This window comes from Monodon monoceros, unplaced genomic scaffold, assembly GCF_005190385.1.
Source record: "Monodon monoceros isolate NGI ecotype Baffin Bay Population unplaced genomic scaffold, NGI_Narwhal_1 Super_Scaffold_11, whole genome shotgun sequence".
Taxonomy (NCBI): Eukaryota; Metazoa; Chordata; class Mammalia; order Artiodactyla; family Monodontidae; genus Monodon; species Monodon monoceros.
The window spans coordinates 18,712,223-18,726,070 of record NW_021703767.1 but is presented as its reverse complement, the minus strand read 5'-3'; the positions used below and the strand labels follow the sequence as shown (position 1 = coordinate 18,726,070).

The following is a 13,848-nucleotide window of genomic DNA, read 5'->3' as shown; positions in this document are numbered from 1 at the left end:
TATATTCAAAACTTGGGGACTTCCCTGGTGGCGCAGTGGTTAAGGATACGCCTGCCAATGCAGGGGACACGGCTTCAAGCCCTTGTCTGGGAAGATCCCACATGCCGCGGAGCAACTAAGCCCGTGTGCCACAACTATTGAGCCCGCGTGTCACAACTACTGGAGCCCATGTGCCTAGAGCCCGTGCTCTGCAACAAGAGAAGCCACTGCATTGAGGAGCCTGCGCACCGCAACGAAGAGTAGCCTCCACTCACTGCAACTAGAGGAAGCCCATGCGCAGCAATGAAGACCCAAGGCAGCCAAAAATAAATGAAATAAATAAATTGAAAAAAACAACAAAAAACTTGAGGGTAGGATGTTTGAAACTTCTTAGTACTCATCTCCCTCAGTGCCTTCACATATTAAGATGTCAGCAAATAACTTTTAATTTATTTACCATCCATTATATTGAGGTGTAGATGCAGTATATTTACCTTGGAGATATATATTATCTACATATATTCTATCAGTGCTTCCTATTTCTTTTGCAACCAGAAGTGATTAGCAGAAAATGAAGAACTGCAGGGAGAAGGGCAGTTAGAAATTATATAAAAATGAAAACAGTCAAGTTTAGCACCTCAGTTTCCGTTTACGTTATAAAACATATAGTTACACCAACATTCATACTGGCTAAAGACTGATTTAGGTGGTACCTCCTCATGCTGTCACTAGTTTGCCTGCCACGGCATACCAACTAATTGCTGCCCTTTATTTTCTCCAACGATTTGCTACTTTTTCTTGAACACGTATTGCTCTGCTGCTAGAATACACCTAACAGCAGTGAGCAAAATCTCAATTTAGGGAAGAAACCGTGCTCCTTCATGGTAAATCCCCCAAATCGTTCTACTAAAGAATTGTATGAAGACATTTTCAGGAATCTCAAGAAAATTTAACATTTGGCTGAAGTAATCTAGTATACTGTTGGTGGGAGTGTAAACTGGTAGAGCCATTATGGAAAGCAGCATGGAGATTCCTCAAAAAATTAAAAATAGAACTATCATACACTCTAGCAATTCCATTCCTTGGTATTTACCCAAAGAGAATGAAGACACTAATTCGGAAAGATGTATGCACCCCAACGTTCATAGCAGGTTTATTTACAATAGCCAAGAAATAAAAGCAACCTAAGTGCCAACTGCCAGATGAATGTGTAAAGAAGATGTGGTGTAGGGCTTCCCTGGTGGCGCAGTGGTTGGGAGTCCGCCTGCCGATGCAGGGGACACATGTTTGTGCCCCAGTCCGGGAGGATCCCGCATGCTGTGGAGCGGCTGGGCCCGTGAGCCACGGCCGCTAAGCCTGCGTGTCCGGAGCCTGTGCTCCGCAATGGGAGAGGCCACAGCAGTGAGAGGCCCGCGTACCACACACACACACAAAAAATAAGTGTGGTATATACACTTGCAACAGCATGGATGAATCTGGAGAGTATTATAATTAGTGAAATAAATCAGACAAAGACAAATACTGTATGTTTTCACGTATATGGGGAATCCAAAAAATAAAACAAATGAACAAATATAAAGAAACAAAAACAGACTCACAGATACAGAGAACAAACTGATGGTCACCAGCAGGAAAAGAGGGGAATAATGGGTGAAATTGGTGAAGGGGATTAAGAGGTAGAAACCTCTAGTTGTAAAACAAACACGTCCCAGGGATGTAATGTACAGCATGGGGAATATAGTCAATAATATTATATAATAATTCTGTATGGTATGCAATCTATAAAAATATATAATCACTATGTTTTACACCTGAACCTAATATAATATTGTAAGTCAACTATACTTCAATTAGAAAAAAAAAGAAAAGAAAAGAAATGAGAAAGGAAAGAGTGCAGGTGCTAAAGAAACTGCCCCCCAATTTTTCTGCTCAATTAAATGTTGAGAGTCTGAGTGTGAAGCATCAGATACAAACATGAAATTAATTTTAGTACGGATAAGATGGCTGCAATGCAGTATTTAGTATCCAAATTTTGTATGGATAAGATATCTCCTGAGACACTGGAAAAAAACCAAAACAACACTACTGGCACACAGACACACAGACATACATGAAAATGTTTCTTAATTCTTTCTTCCACATAGAAAATTCTTAAAAGTTGTTGAAGTCAGGATAGTAATTAGGATGTTGTCTAATGGAGATTTAGACTGAGTATCTGTAAAGACACCAAAAATCCCAGAATTACATAGAAAGCTTTGGCTTTTTGTCTCTTATCTTTAAAACATTTCAGTTCTTACTCCAGCTCCTAAATTTTTCCAGACCTAAGCCTACAATGGAAAGTTTATTTTAAACAGAAATTCCTATGCAGCCTTTGGTTTATCTATATGGGATCCCACTTAAGTATAGTTTCTCTTCAGATTACACAGAATGTTGAACAGTCAGGCAATAGCATAATCTTTTCTCCATCTATGAAGTAGACCTTGCCAGTTACAGGAGGGAAGGCTCAGATAGTATTTAACTCATTATTTCATGAGTTGCATCAATTTGAGCTCTGTGAAAGTAAGAAGCCAAAGTCCTGTGTTTTGTGATGATAATTTAGTTTAAAGCAGTACTTATGTTTAGTAGCTTAAAGGCCTCCAAGGGTGATAGAAGTTTAACCATGTGTGATGCCACTTTGGAGAAGACTTTAACTTTTCTGGAAAAAAAAAAGTGTAACTCCTTTATTTTTCCAAGGAAACTTTTAGAGAAGTGAAAATTTTGAAGAGCTGGTCCTTAGAAGAGTTACTAGCCCTCTACAGATTAAGAGTTTATCCTAGTGCAAAGACACAACTGCATTCTAATTTTTTTATTCCTGGGGGTTGAGAGAGGGGGGAAGAGGATGGACGGACATGGAGAGACTGTTTTAACAATTGTAATATGTGAAGTATATACGTATATAAAAATTCTAAATATGATTCAAACAATGCACTTCTAGGTTGGCCATTCAGTGTATCAGCCAGTAGGAATGTAATTCATCAAAAAGGAAATTTGGAACATAAAGCACACACAGACACAGGGACTCACAAATGAAATTCGTGGTAGACCAAGGAATTCCAGCTGCACAAAAACATCATCACATCATACTTCCAAGCTTGGGTTTAAAAAAAAAATGAAAGCATGGATTAAACCTAAGCTTCAAAGAGACTGTATAAACAATCCACGTTGCTCCAGATTCCTGTTTGTGAAGTTGGGGACTATTTGGCAAAAGTGGTCAGGGTTAAGGGGATAGTTGTTCTGACGTGATTATCAGCTACAGAATCAACAGAAAAAACACCTGACTAATTCATTTTCTTATATTCAGCTAACATTGAGTAAATATTTTGTATTTCCGGCACTGTGTAAGTATGAGGGAGATTTCAGAAATACTTATTTATGGCTCCAATACAAGACATGACCTTTCTCAGAGAGCTACTGGCAAGCTTCTGATTTATGTCTTTCAACAGCAATATGTAAAAGCCCTCAAGAAGGGATTTAGAATTTTCTCGCATTTTCCAAAGTGTGGAGCTAAGTGCCATGTCAAGCTATACATTAAAATTCAAATAAAACCCACAAAGACAATAACTTAACAAAAATGGCAGGTAATGCCAAGATTGCATGCCTGTAACTACCCAGTCCCAGTTTTTATTAGATGGGAGAGTTTTATGCATTTCTAGGTAAGAATTCAACGTGAATCCTTGGATCAATCAACAAATATCTGATTTTTTGACAGTTAAATAGTTCTTCTTAATCCAATTTAAAATTTTTATTTCAAATAAACATGTTGTCTAATTCTACACGGCGTGATCACCTGACTCTGGGCAAGCATGATTATGACCAAATCTGAAATTATCCCCTTTGATAACACAAGAAGCTTTGGCAAACATTACTCTTGTCACTGTCTTTCCTGTGATGGCTGATGGGACTGAACTGAAAGATCTGAAATATGCATTTGTTGAAGACTCCATTCAGTCCTCATCTTACTTTTAGCTCTATCAATGCCATTTAGCAAAGATCTTACTTCAGAAATCGGACTTTTAGCTGGAACACTTCACTAAATGTCAGCTGTTCAGATTCTGGTCTCAACGCCCACCACCCTGCCTTGCTCTGGCAAATGATGCTGATGGCCCCACACCCCAAAATAAAGTCCTGTTAAAAAAAAGACAGTAACCAAGGAACTCATTCTCCAGATACATAAACATAATTTTACTGAACAGTGCCAGGACAGATGTTTTTCTGAAGAGAAAATGAAAATGCTAATGTGAATATTCTTTTTCAAAAGCTTTCTGTTCCGAGAGGAAGCCTGGTCTGGTAGAAGGCCCTGCGGTGGTCACCTGTGACTCACAGCTCCACCCTGTCCATTACTAGTGGTGTCACCCTGAACTAGCCACTCAATCTCAGTGACGTCATTGGTAAAACAGGGTCAATACTATTTCGCCATCTGGAAGAGTACCAGAGCTCTCTTACGGTTCCTCAGAGCTTTCTGCTCTGAACCTTAGTATAGAAAGAAAAATCAAAATGATGAGGAGAATCAGTGCAAGTGGGTGTTTTTTTGGTTTAGTTACATAGTGTACACACAGACTGCCACTTCCAGCCAAGATAAGTAGTGGAAACTAGATTAACCCTGCTGCCAGTAACCACCAAAAAATGGACAAACTATACAGGACTATATTTCTGTAAGATATCAGATGCCAGGTGAAGGATAGACCACTGAGAAATAAGAAACAAATATTGTGAACTCTACAACTGCCCAAGCTTACTGCCTTGAGTTTCCAGGCTGTGGCTCCAGGCGTGGGAACCCAGTCAGAGCCTGGGAGATTCCAGAGAGCTGAGGATATGGGGTGAGAGTCTGAAGAGACGGAGGTGGCTGGCAGTCACAGGAAAAAATACTGGAGAGGAAGGAGTTGCTCAGAGAGAGAAACTGGAGATGATACCCTATGAGAACACAGCTGACTAATGATCAATGCACACACATGAAAGAAACATGAGGCCATGGGAAAAAAATCACCTAAAAGGATTAGCGGTAACAGTGTCTGGTGTTCACACAGGGTGAGAAATAGTACTTGTTTCCATGATCTAGATGGAAAAACTCAACATTCATGGTAGATTACTCAGAAGGATCTTGCTTCAGGATTGAGGAATCACTAGCCACAGGTTGATAACTACTCTGTTTCCAAGTAATTTACTACATTACAGAACAAAGCTCAGGAATAGTAATAGGTATCCAAAAATACTCAGCACTCAACAAGGTGAACTTCACAATGCCGGAAAGCCAATAACAAAATTCCAAAAGTTCAAAAATTAAGTAAAGATATGGAAAATATGAAACAAACATACAAAAATCCAGATTAAAATTCTAGACATGAAAACTATAATGTATGATATGAAAAACAGCCAGAGGGGATTAATGGCAGGTTGAAATATACCAGGACACATCATAATCAAATTGCTCAAAACTAGTGATAAAGGAAAAAACCCTAAAAGCAACCAGATAAAAAAAAAGATATATTACTTACAGAGACATAAAGAAAAGGATGATATAAGTATTTTTGTTGCAAACAATGCAAATAAGAAGACAATGGAGCATCAACATCAAGGCAATTGAAGAAAAACTTCAACTCAGAATTCTATCCCAGTAAAAATGTCTTTTAAAGGAAAGGTGAAATAAGGATATTTTCAGGCATACCCAAGCACAAAGAATTCTTTACGAATCTAAATGCATTAAAATAAAATCTAAAGGAAGTCCTCTGGGTAGAAGAAAAATGATTCCAGATGGACCTACACAAGGAACAAAGAACACCAGAAATGGTAAATATATAGGTAAGTAAATATTTTTCTTATTATTTAACTCTTTAAAAGATAACTGACTGTTTAAAAAATAACAGTAATGTAGTATGGAAAAAGTATGACAACAACAGCCCAAAGAGTAGGAAACGGGAAATGGAAGTACCTTACTGTAAGGTTCTTGTAATATAAGGGAAGTGGTATAACATCATTTGTACTGGTATAATACCAGTGTGAAAAGTTAAAGATGTTTTCTACAAACTCTAAATCAAACATTAAAATAATAAAGAGTTAAAGGTAAAAGCCAAAGGACACAAAATAGAATCATAAAATATATTCAGTTAATCCAAAAGGTAGCAGAAAAAAAGGGGGGAACGAGGAACAGACGAGACAACTAGAAAACAAATAGCATGATGATGGATTTAGGCATAATCATATCAATAACTTCATTAAATGGTCTTCTTAATTAAAGGGCAAGACCCAAGTATATGCTGCCTAGAAGAAATGTACTTCAAATATAAACAAATAGGTTAAACAAAAACACAAGGATGGGGCTTCCCTGGTGGCGCAGTGGTTGAGAATCCGCCTGCCGATACAGGGGACACGGGTTCGTGCCCCGGTCCGGAAAGATCCCACATGCCACGGAGTGGCTGGGCCTGTGACCCATGGCCGCTGAGCCTGCACGTCCGGAGCCTGTGCGCCACAACAGGAGAGGCCACACAAGGATGGAAAAATGATACACTATGATACATTAAAAGAAAGCTAGAGTAGCTTAATTAATATCAAACACAGTAATTTTAGAGCAAAACATATTACTAGGGATAAAGAAGGACATTTCATAATGATAAGGGGGGTAGAGAGGACATAACAACACTGAATGTTTATGCACCTAAGAACAGAGCCTCAAAATACACAAAGCAAAACCTGAGGGTATCACATGAGGAAGAGTCCAATCCACAATTATAGTTGGAGATTTCAATATTCCTCACTCAGTAATGGATAGAACAAGCGGACATGACGTACACACACTCATGCTCAGAATGTTCCTTACATCCAAAGTAAGCTCTCCCGTGAAGCCTATGCTTGCAGTGCTTGGTAAGCCTTTCTGGGCATTTATCCCTGAATACCACAAATAAACCCCTTTGCTGTGGACGTCATGACCAAAATAGGGCTCCTATCCCCAGAGAATATGGCTGCTGCTCTCAGCAGGAAATTTCAGTTCTAGTTCCTATTTTTCCAGTAAAAATCCTTATAACCCAGCCAAATCTCAGCTTTTCTTGATCTCAGTCACATCGCATGATAAGGGGGCTGGGCTAGGTTACACCTAAATTCCTTCCAGCTCTTGTGGTTCCCCGACTTCAACTATATCATGAACTGTCACCATCCAGGGATATCAACTCAAATCAGGTCTTGCACTGTGAGTCCCCAGGAAGCCTGTCTGACTCCTCGGTGGAAAGGTGTGTCTACTGTGCAGAGATGGCACTATGGAGGCAGCTGCTCTGTGACCCTTTAACCTTCAAGATAAAACAGACTGAGGTTGAACCTGTGAATAATGGTGCTCTTAGAAACTTCTCCCGATTTCTTTCTTATGGCCTTCAGTCCCCAGTGTCCCCATGCCTCCTGGCTGCTGTGCCCTGAGCTGTGAAGGGAAGCCTACCCGAGGCGGCACAGCCTGCAGAGCGGTGATGTAATTCTCCAGGGCCAGGCGGCGGCGGTCATTGAGCATGGCTTCCACTCTGGCCATGTGCGTCTCCACCAACTGCTGTCTCTCGTTGGCTGCTTCCTGCTCCAGAGATTCCACCTTTTCCTGGAAATGCTGCCGTCGCAAACAGAGGCACGTGACAATCGGGAACCAGACAAATAGGACGGAGCAGCAAATTCAAGTCTTTTAAAAGGGATATCATACTTTGTTGTGTTCAAAGACTTCAGTCATTCCAACATTTTGACTAATTCAGCATGTTTTATGGGTTCCCCTCCATTTCCCTGCTTTTCATCCCCAGACCTAATTTCTCAATGTAAATCATTATTTTATATGGTCACTGAAAACTGATTTGACTAACCGTAAGGTAGAATAAATGTATATCCTCTTGAAACTCTAAATTACATGAATATTTATGAAAGTCCTCTCTTACTCAAAGAACTTTAAGAAAATGATCATGATAACCTCATGGTTTACTGAAGGTAATTCTCAGAGTGGTTCCAGTCAAAAATTCAAATTATCATGTAAATTTGCCACGGGGAAGAAGTAGCAGAAGATTATGGCAACCAGAAAGATATATTGCTGATAAAAATTAGACTTTAAGTAACAATGTGAGTTTTAAAGAAATGAATTATAATGAGCTAATTGGGAGCAAAAGTAAGGCAGGGTTTAAGCAACTGAATTGTTAGACAATGATGAGCAGTAGTCCAAGTTGAGAGAAATATGAACGATCAGGCATGCGGTTCCAGCAGATGCTTGAAAAGGTGCAGGCACTACATCAACGAGGGTATGATGCTTGGTGGAGGATGGACTCAGGGTTTACCTGGATCACTGCTTTCTTATCAGCTTTAGGCAAGTTCTTTGCTTGACGCTCTGCCTCTTCCCACTCTCTCATGACCTACAAAAGGAAGAAATCATTTAAAACCATCAGTTCTTTCTTCAAATATAGATTTAATGAGCTAGATCACGGTGTTTTTTTTTTTCTACATTTGACATTTTAAACATGAAAAATATGATCACGTTCCATTCCTAGCTCAATAATATTTGACCTCTCACTAAGATGTATGTACTCTACCACAGCAGCACAGTAAACATAAATGTTCACCTTTATATGGCCCTTTGAAACCAAGTTGTCTTTCTCCTTTTCTATTACTTTCAGAAATAGCTGAAAGTCATTTTATTTGATGTGCACAAATGTCAACGATTCATAAAAGGCATATATTACCTGTACAAGTTCTTCCAACATTAAATTGAACACGTTGGTTTTAGTCTTTTGTGAAAGCAAGTTATAAAAATTCAAACAGTACGAAGGGGGAAAAAGCATATATAACACTTTATGCATGTGTAAACATGCCATGAGCACAGTACCAAGAAGTATATAATAGAGGAAGGAAAAGAAGATTTCAGTTGTCAGAAATCCTAAGATCCACCCCACTGAAGAACTGACGGGCAATTAGAACATTTTGCTTGTCAACTTGCCTCGCCAACAGCAAAGAATACTCTAAATTCCTCCAAAAATTCCAAGACAGTACACATTATAATGTTCTGAATGTAGCAAAAAGTATTCTTGGTAAGTAACACTAATTAGGTAACCAGGCTAATCTGTTTTGTAGGAAAATAAGACGTCCTCTTCTCATCCATGATGTTCACTCAGGATTTCTCTGAGAGAAGTTCACTCACTGATCTGAATGCAAAGAGGAAAAGTCTGCAGCTGTGGATGCTGCTGAAAGGAAACGATATTTGATTCTTACCACTTACAGCTTCCTTTTCCTTTTCAAGTGTACTACTCACTATCAAGTAGTTTTTTTTTTTTAAGTGTAGCTCATACCTGAGCAAGGTAATATAAAGAACAGAAAGATCCAGTAAACAAAATAATGGTCTGTTGACAGCTGTTTACTTGCATACTTTGTGGACATACAAAGCGCAAGAAACCCTGATTTCTGTATTATAAGAGTCTGTTATTTACAGGTATTTATTCCTAAGGAACTGATTGTTTTCAGACATCCTTGAAGCTTGGCATAAGTAACTACTGATAGAGAAGTTCTGTGAGAATATCACATCACATCATCATGTCAGTTTTTAATTAGATACTTCATTGTCAGTTAGCATCGATCCACTGTATAAAGTACAAGACAAGCCTCCCCATGTTGTGTGCATGAAATTATGGAGAAAAAAGAATGGAATGAATTCTCTGTTACAAGTGAAGAGCAAATAAGAAATAATCTAACACATTCACAGCAAAATTGGGGAAAATGTGCAGCTGCTATGAACAAGAACAGGATATAGAAGGAAAAGAAACATATTGCCCCAGATGCTTCGGTGGGTCCAAGAGTTAATGAAGAGCACCTGTGAGATGGGGGCTACTGAAGACTATTTTTGCTTTACAGATGTGATAAGCCTTGAAATAAAAATATTTGAATTTCCTGCTTCGAAAATGTTCATAGTGGCGGTATTCTACCACAAATTCTTCAGGTAAGGAATCTCAAAATTAGTTTGAGACAGAAGTCAGATGTCTTATTGGAATGTGAAAAACTGATTTCCTGCATTACATTTAAATCTTTACCATCTTCCTTTGTATATTCAGATCTTTCATCTTTGAGCAGGGGAATCCATGGAATAAATTAAGGAGATTTATTTAGCTAATGCATTGAAAATAAGCATTCCTATAGAAATGAAATAAAATTTTGATTTTCAGAGCAATTTAATAATATCCTCCATCCTTCCAAATAAAACAATTCACCTACACCATCATGCTAGGCCTACTTACTGAAAGATAAACACACACTGTGGGCTCAACATCTCCCTTTGAACAATGGCTTCCACTGAGGTCCACTGATAATAGAGTGCATCACTTCTGACCTGCTAAATACCAGATCCAGTATTAAGAGCTTTCCAAAATCTCTCTCCTTTAATTGATTTCTCACATGAGATTAGCCTTGGCCATCCCCATTTTTTTGTTTGTTTTTGCGGTACGCAGGCCTCTCACTGTTGTGGCCTCTCCCGTTGCGGAGCACAGGCTCCGGACGCGCAGGCTCAGCGGCCACGGCTCACGGGCCCAGCCTCTCCACGGCACGTGGGATCCTCCCGGAACCGGGGCACGAACCCGTGTTCCCCGCATCGGCAGGCGGACTCTCAACCACTGCGCCACCAGGGAAGCCCGGCCATCCCCATTTTTATGGATCAGGTTAAGTTACCTGCTCAAAGTTATGCAGGAAAAAAATGGAGAAGGAAGGATATAAACCAAGATCTCTGTGGCTCTAAAGACCATGCTTTTGTCCCCTGTGGCCCAATTAGCCATTATAAAATGGCAAATCCAACAGGTGAGCTAAGTTTATTTATATTTGGTGACAGGAGAAAAGGCCATTCCTAAGATGTTGATGCTTCTATTGTAAAAATAATAAATGTAGAGAAAGGTCAACTTCCATTTTGAAGAACCTTACTTTAAGGATATAGTAAAACTGTTAAAATCATATGGAATAAATGATCGTGCACCTTCTTGTATTTGCTAGATACTATTCATAACATAGAACAACAGAAATCTGTAAGTTCAGAGTTATGAGCCCCAGCAACAACAAAAGCCCCAAATTCTCTGTATCGTAAGAAAACAAATAATAAAAAAAACTGTAATAAAAATCATTTTAAAAGATGAAATTTTTAAATTAAAAATTCTCAGGATCTAGACTTCACAGTGGCCCCATATAGTCTTATAAAGCAATTTTCCACTGCATGCATGAAAGTATCAGTATCATCAGGATTTATATTCAAAGACTTTGCTGTTTCATGCAGAGAAAATGACAAGTAATACAGAGAGATTTAAGAGGCAGGCAAGTTCAAACAGTCTCCAGAATTCAGTACCATAGATTATGATGGTAAATGTTGATCTCAAGCATCTCATACGTCTATGATCCCTGGAATCTAAGAGACAACATTCTCTGCTCCAGGATAACATTCTTTAAATTATCTCAGATATAGGTAGTAACTAAAAGGTGAAGAAAGTCCATTAAAACATATATGAACTAAGTCATGGCTTAAATAGGTGCACTAAAATAAAGTTACTATTCTAGGACAGATCTATAATATCTGAAAGAGTAGTTAAAATCAGTGCTATTAACAGGCTCAAAATGACCAATAAATAATGGAAAAAATTCAGAATCTGTATTTTTTAAAAAAATAATGACTAAGTGGGTTCAAGATAGAAATGCAAGGTTAGGAAGGTACTTATATAAATGTATAGGGACTAAACGTTTACAATCCAGCTGGAGGAATAAGACTGGTGAGCAAGTATTTAGTTAAATGCAAAAGAGCAGTGACTGCTTGTCTCACTCTGAGGACTACGTGAGTGTAAGGAATGGCTGAGATGTGCCAGCGTGAAGAAGAGTGGGACACCTTTCCAGAGATCAATGCTGAGAGCAGAGAGAGGCCGTGATGGGTTTAGCATACGTTGAGCAGAGTGGTTTAAGGCTGCCCTTAAACCACTGACGGTAGCAGTTGAGGTGGGAGAGGAAGTAAGATGACTGGATTTGGGGTGCAGGAGGTTGGGTGAGGGGGCAGGCACTGGAAATGCCAAGCTGAGCGTTCAGTGTTTATTTTGCTATTTTTCTTTTTGGGGACTTCATTGTCCCACAAATGGATTTTGTGGGCAATAACAAGGTTCTGAGAGCTTCAGAAACAAGTAGTGAGACAGGATTTAAGTTTAAAAGATGCCTTTTCAGTGGCAGTAAGTATGGCAGCTGATAGCCGTCCTACTCCTTCTCTACAGTGATTACATATTGTGTGTATCTTTCCTAAAGGAAAACCCTATTTTTCTTTCTTCATTCACTCAGTTATGTTTCCTTGAATCTGACTTTTCCTATTATTTCTTCATGTTCACTCTTCAGGGTATAGGCTATGAGTTGGAACGGTGATTGGCAAGTAAGTGATGGATACATATTTGTTGAATGACTGAACGAATGAATAAAGAATCTGAGAAAGGGAACTTCCCTGGCAGTCTAGTGGTTATAGACTTCGCCTTCCAATGCAGTGGGTGCGGGTTTGATCCCTGGTTGGGGAGCTAAGGTCCCACATGCCTCAGGGCCAAAAAACGAAACATAAAACAGAAGCAATATTGTAACAAATTCAATAAAGACTTTAGAAATGGTCCACGTTAAAAAAAAAAAAAAAAAAAGAATCTGAAAAAGGACTAAAATCCTCAGTATTATCTACCTCTAATACAACATCTAGCACCTGGTAGCAGGCATAACTTAAATTGTAGTTGGTATTATTACATGTAAATTAGTTGTTTTGGAAACAATTTTTTGTTTCATAAAGAACATGATTTAGAAAAACAGGATTTGTAGCACAATGTAGTGAAAAGAGCATTGTACTAGGAGCAAGAAAGGCTTGGGTTCCAAATGCCTCTCTGTGTTACTTATATTGCTTTGTTCTAGAGTGGGAAGCTAAACGCTTGAAAGTTTACTTCATTATCTGTCATTTATGGGACTAGATGAAATGATCATTATGGTTCACTTTGGTTTTAAGCTCCTACAGTCCTATGAATTAACTCGGTAAGAAATGTTAGGTTCAAAGTTTTCATAATTTGGTATTCCATACAAAAATATTCATCTTTGCTAACGAACATTTTAAGTGATTTTAATTTACAACACCATTACAGGACTACGCTAAACAGAGTGACAAAACCATCAAGAAAGGTGTACACACAACTTAATTTGTGCTTATCAAATCTTACTATACTTACTATACCTGGGTCTTTCCTAGGTGGCAAGTTCAGGGAGAATGCAAAAAGCCCCAAATCGGTGCCCTTGTTTAAAACATTTACAATTAAAATGTTATGTCTTTAAGATCTGGATAAAATTAGAGCCTTACCCACCCCTAGGCATTCATCAACCATAGGGCCCCTGGGGAGACTCTGAGGCAGAGGCAAATCCAGATTTCCCCAGTATTGTACCACTGAAGGATGGAAATTCACATGTACCTGGGACATCCTCTCGCGGTGCTTGGCCTCGAGCCTCTCTTTGGCTTTCTGGAAATGGGCATGTTCATTCTCATCTCCAGGTGTCTCGAGATACTTGTCAACGGCGTCAGGGGTGCTGGCTGCTGTTGTAGGAACTATAAAGTAGAAGGAAAGAAGGCTTGAGGAGAGTGACAGACTATCCAGTCATTTCAAAGAAAGCCCTATTTTCCGTTTATTCCAGAACAAAGAACTTAGTAAAGAAGCACATACAAGATGTTAATGCTGTTTAAGAGACCACGAGACATTTTGCAGCACAGTAAGGATGTCTTTCCCCCCTTTCAAGGATAGGGTGAAGGAAAATCTTGAAAACAGTCCATTTTGCGATTACAGTATTATATTTAAAATTCTTTGCAAAACAAGC

At 39.0% G+C, this 13,848-nt stretch overlaps 1 protein-coding gene across 2 annotated transcripts in view; it reads right to left on the bottom strand.

Annotated features, from left to right (window-relative positions):
• APP (amyloid beta precursor protein) overlaps positions 1 to 13,848 on the bottom strand; it is a 277,963-nt gene that overhangs the window by 78,293 nt on the left and 185,822 nt on the right. For both annotated transcript variants that reach the window (XM_029213882.1, XM_029213881.1), the window contains exons 9-11: positions 13,449 to 13,582; positions 8,301 to 8,375; positions 7,436 to 7,594 (exon numbers count right to left, since the gene is read on the bottom strand). In XM_029213882.1, coding sequence (XP_029069715.1) covers positions 7,436 to 7,594; positions 8,301 to 8,375; positions 13,449 to 13,582 — 368 coding nt within the window. The remainder of the gene's footprint in view (positions 1 to 7,435; positions 7,595 to 8,300; positions 8,376 to 13,448; positions 13,583 to 13,848) is intronic.